The sequence below is a fragment of the Nilaparvata lugens genome, chromosome 2 (genome assembly GCF_014356525.2).
Source record: "Nilaparvata lugens isolate BPH chromosome 2, ASM1435652v1, whole genome shotgun sequence".
In the NCBI taxonomy this organism is placed as follows: domain Eukaryota; kingdom Metazoa; phylum Arthropoda; class Insecta; order Hemiptera; family Delphacidae; genus Nilaparvata; species Nilaparvata lugens.
The window spans coordinates 1,691,814-1,696,404 of NC_052505.1; the positions used below are offsets into that span (position 1 = coordinate 1,691,814).

Genomic DNA, 4,591 nt, shown 5'->3' on the forward strand with positions numbered 1-4,591 from the left:
AGACCTCACTATAGACGCAGCTATTTGCCAGTAATGATTAGAACACCTTTCCTCAGCCTTCTGTGCCACTAATTTATCCTATAAATTCTCCATTCATCTGAATAGCTTATCACAAATTCTTGTCGCATGAGATTGCCAGCCAATAAATCGGATAATGGTTTGTTGAGAGTTTAATTATCGTCTGGAGCTACAATGTCGTTATTTATTATCCTTGAGAGAATTTCAGATTGATAATGTGAGACTGAGCCAAATATTGCATCGGTGAGGGATATTCCAGTATTTCCAATATTCTCAGCCCGAGGAATCCCTTGGTAAATATTTGTGAATAATATTGTGCAAATTATGGAAATAGGATATCCCAAGATTTGGTGGAAAACTGCTTATACATTGGGGAGGGGAAGAAACCACGATAATTTGTACAGGAAAATATGGATAGAAAAGAAAAATAGTATGTTTTGGTGAATTATATTTCTTATTTTATGGAAATAGCTATAGACGGAGATTTGGTTGAAATCAGCTAATAGAGAAGAGAAAACACAATAATTTGTACAGAAAAATGAATAGTGGATGCCATAAAAGCTTCAGGAAAGATGGTTATGGAAACCCCTAGTAGACCGACTAAACTAAATAAAAAACTTCATTTTAGAGAGAATAATTATTTTTTCTTTGTCTTGAGCCAAGGCCACTCTATATTAACATCTTTAGGGCCGGTTTCCGAGCTCGGGATTTAGCTAAGTTCTAGACTTCAAATAGCTTGAGTCAGAAAATTAGCTTTCCAAAACAGTAGTCGCAGTTTTTATAACAGTAGTCACAATTTTTATTTTCTCATTTCTATAATTGGAAACGTTTTTCCTTAACGGAATCAAACATTTCTAAATAATTCAAAATAGCTGAAACTCTACACTATTTTCTCTTCATTTTATTTTGTGTTAAATTTTCTAGTTTTTTTTGAAAATTAATTCAAACGTGACTATGACAATGCTCACGGCTACGCCCCGTTTCGGAGAGCCAATTTTCCTACTCCAGCTGTTTAAAGTCTAGAACTTAGCTAAATCCTGAGCTCGGAAACCGGCCCCTAGAGTTTATCTAGAGTACCCTTGCTTGAGCTAGTTCTGTCCCTCTCCACGTTATAATGGCAGTGTTTGATTAGCAATGGTATTGCTATCCTTGTCTATCATTCAACAAAGCGGATAGCGCTATCTCTTTCTCGCTTTGCTCTGTTGCCAGATCGTCTATTAACAATGTAGAATTAACAATTAATCAACAGAATACATTCTGTATTTCATCATTATTATGAAAATTCATAATGAAATTATTGAAAAATATGATTTCTTGCTTAATAAAATATAATTGGTTATTTTAACGAGAATGAACGGTTAATATTACATAAGTGAACCTGTATCAGCTACCGTCTATAGAAGGCATTGACAAGACAGAGGATGGCCAACGTTGTTCTCCTATCTTTCTCCACTGCCATTATAACGTGGACCTCACTATAGTAAGAAGGCTCTATACTTCCACATTTATAAGGTTGTTCACAGAACTAACTTAGAATATAGTTAGAATATTACAAAACATACTTCATAAGTTTTCTGTTTGTACATTTTTCAAAAATATAGAGTATTTTTATTTCTTACATTGAGAAGTCATGCAAGTGAGCAATTGTTGATCAATTATTAATTCTACATTGTTGAAAGACGATTTTCGCTATCCACTTTGTTGAATGATAGACAAGGATAGCAATAACATTGCTAATCAAACACTGCCATTATCACGTGGACCTCACTATAGGAAAAATGCTCTATCCTTCCACATGTGTAAGGTTGCATTCAAAAAAAAATTTGAAATATACTGTAGTTTAAAAATATTTACATATTTACATAGAATACACGTTGATTCGCACACTTGTACCCATGAAGATAACGAGCTCAATTCAATCAGAATAGCAATCAATTTTATTCATCCGTATCTTCAAGTCAAGACCACATTTTAATTCTATCACGAGTACAGAGATTGTCAAGTTCATAATTTTTGTACTGAGAGCCCAATTTCTTGAAGATGTATCACAATGGACATTTAGTGCTCACGATTTGCGTCGTCATGTATTTTAGTATTTTAAGTAATGTGGTAGATGCTTCTCATACCAGTATGACCATGAGGCGTGCAAGGACTATGACTAACTGGGTCTACTTCAAAGTACCTAGGTATGTACGATTTTTATAATATCTTATCTATTTCATTCAATTACAAAATTACGTATAAAATTTGGAAACAGAATAGTTTTGGGCTATTCCTGTTGTTCTATCCCGATCATATTCATATGATTTGTAATTGTATCAAAAATTGAATAAATAAATGAATAGTGGAAGGAAAATCAGGCGCAACCCTTACTATTCCTAACACAATTTTGAAAAATATAAAAGGTAATTTGTCCAAATTTCTCTTAATGCTAAAGAGTATTCCACATTCCACTCTCCAAGAATAATCTATTAATTTTGAAGTTTGAAGATAATATGGATACAATATTTATTATATTGTTCATGAATGATGTTGTTTGGATAATTTATTTATTTATTTACTTATTTATTTATTTATAAGGTTGGCAAAAAATACAAGAATCGGAAAAGAAAAACAGGCTATTTCCTAAAACTTCTTCAATTTCCTAATTTAGTTTTAAATTGTCCAAATATTATAGGTTATGTCCATTCGAATTTCTACACCAAATCACAATCTAAAATATAAATTAGAATAAAACAAACAATTTTAAATTTGGATGGATTAATAATAAAAGTTTCTTAAAAACATGAAACAAACTATAAATTCACAAAATAAAGAATAAAAACACTTAAATTTTGAGCTCGAAAATATCACATTCACCATAGCTATATAACAGCTGTGGTTAATTATTGGAAATAATTTAATAATAAATTAATATTTGGCAGAGACAAATAAATACGACAAATAACAAATGAATAGTGACGAATAGTCAAATATTCATAGATCCATAAAAAGAGTGTCAGACACAAATAACAAATAAATAGACAAATTAAACAGTATCTTTACTCTATGCTATGGGTTTGCGATCTAGAAAGTACATTTAAAATACATTATTCAAAAATCTCTTCGAAATAATTTTGAAAACAAGGATGCCCAGAAGTTGGAGGCAAAATGTTGGTATGCTTCTAAAGAAACTGTCAATAGTTGCAGCAGTTTGTTGAAAACTCAGTTGACAACTCTGGTTTAAACTGTCTAAACTCATGTTTCTTCAATAAGAATTATAATAATTATCAATTTAGATAATTATTATTGAAACAAGTATTCTCACAAGATAACGACTAAATGGTGGTGTGCTTCTGAAGAAACTGTCAAAAATTGCAGCAATTTGTTAAAAACTCAGTTGACAATGATTATTCTGGTCTGAATACGTGTTTCTTAAATTATATTTGAGTGAATAAACCATTTAATGGAAAAGACTGAGAAATTGTCAAAAAACCACTGATTTATTGATAATTAGAAAGACCGGTTTCGGTTATTAGACCATTGTCAATCTCTGATAAACTAAAACTAAATATAAGAGCAGCAGAATTTAGCATCATAAATTAGAACTGAAACTATTGTCAATATCTGATAAACTAAAACTAAATACAAGAGCAGCAGAATTTAGCATCATAAATTCTGCTGCTCTTGTATTTAGTTTTAGTTTATCAGAGATTGACAATGGTGTAATAACCGAACCGGTCTTTCTAATTGAAATTGAATTGAATGAATGAATTTATTTGTCAAAAACAAAATACAAAAAAAGCTTTACAAAAAATAAATATAAGTATATGCTACTGCACTTAAACCAAGATACATACATTTATTTAATTAGATATAATAACGAAATAATATCCTTTAAATTATCAATAAATCAGTGGTTTTTTGACAATTTCTCAGTCTTTTTCATTCAATAAGAATAATTACCACAATATCAACTTCTCAACTACACAGAAAGTAAATAAACTATACTTAACGATGGCCTATGAACTTTGATATATGTGAAATATCTGTTCTATTTTTGGTCTTGAAGCATCTAAATTGGAAAATCCACTTTTTGAACATATTTAGTGACTGAAAAGTAAAGAGCTACAAGACTCAACCTATATCGGACTATGTGTAACTTTATCTAAATTTGGGATAGAAGTGGCACAAGGTTACCTTATTTTTTCTCTCCCTATCATTTTGATTATGTAGGCCTGCTTATTGTATCAATCAATAAATAATATCGGGGCACCGAGCTTTGCTCGCTATTTTTATTTATTGATAAACAGAACACAATTCTCTAAAATGATCGTGTTTATATTTCACAGCTGGCTATATGTCATCTTATGAATTTCGGGGATGCGATTTTTGATTTTTCACATACTCACTTTTTTACTATCCACAGCTGTTTCAGCCAAGGGTGAATTATCCTTTCAATGTCGTTCAGCGAGTTTTTCCCAAGGATGAGACCTAGAGCAATCGAATCTATATATCATAAACCTACTATGTTCCAAATTTCGTGAAAATCGTTAAAGCCGTTTTCAAGATCCGTTGAACATAAATAAGCAGA

General features: G+C 31.0%; 1 protein-coding gene across 1 annotated transcript in view; it reads left to right on the forward strand.

The window, feature by feature from the left end:
* Positions 1-2,006: 2,006 nt before the first annotated feature.
* Positions 2,007-4,591, forward strand: part of LOC111054248 — a 9,597-nt gene continuing 7,012 nt past the window's right edge. The window contains exon 1 of the mRNA XM_022341232.2: positions 2,007-2,204. Coding sequence (XP_022196924.2) covers positions 2,059-2,204 — 146 coding nt within the window. The 5' untranslated portion in view covers positions 2,007-2,058. The remainder of the gene's footprint in view (positions 2,205-4,591) is intronic.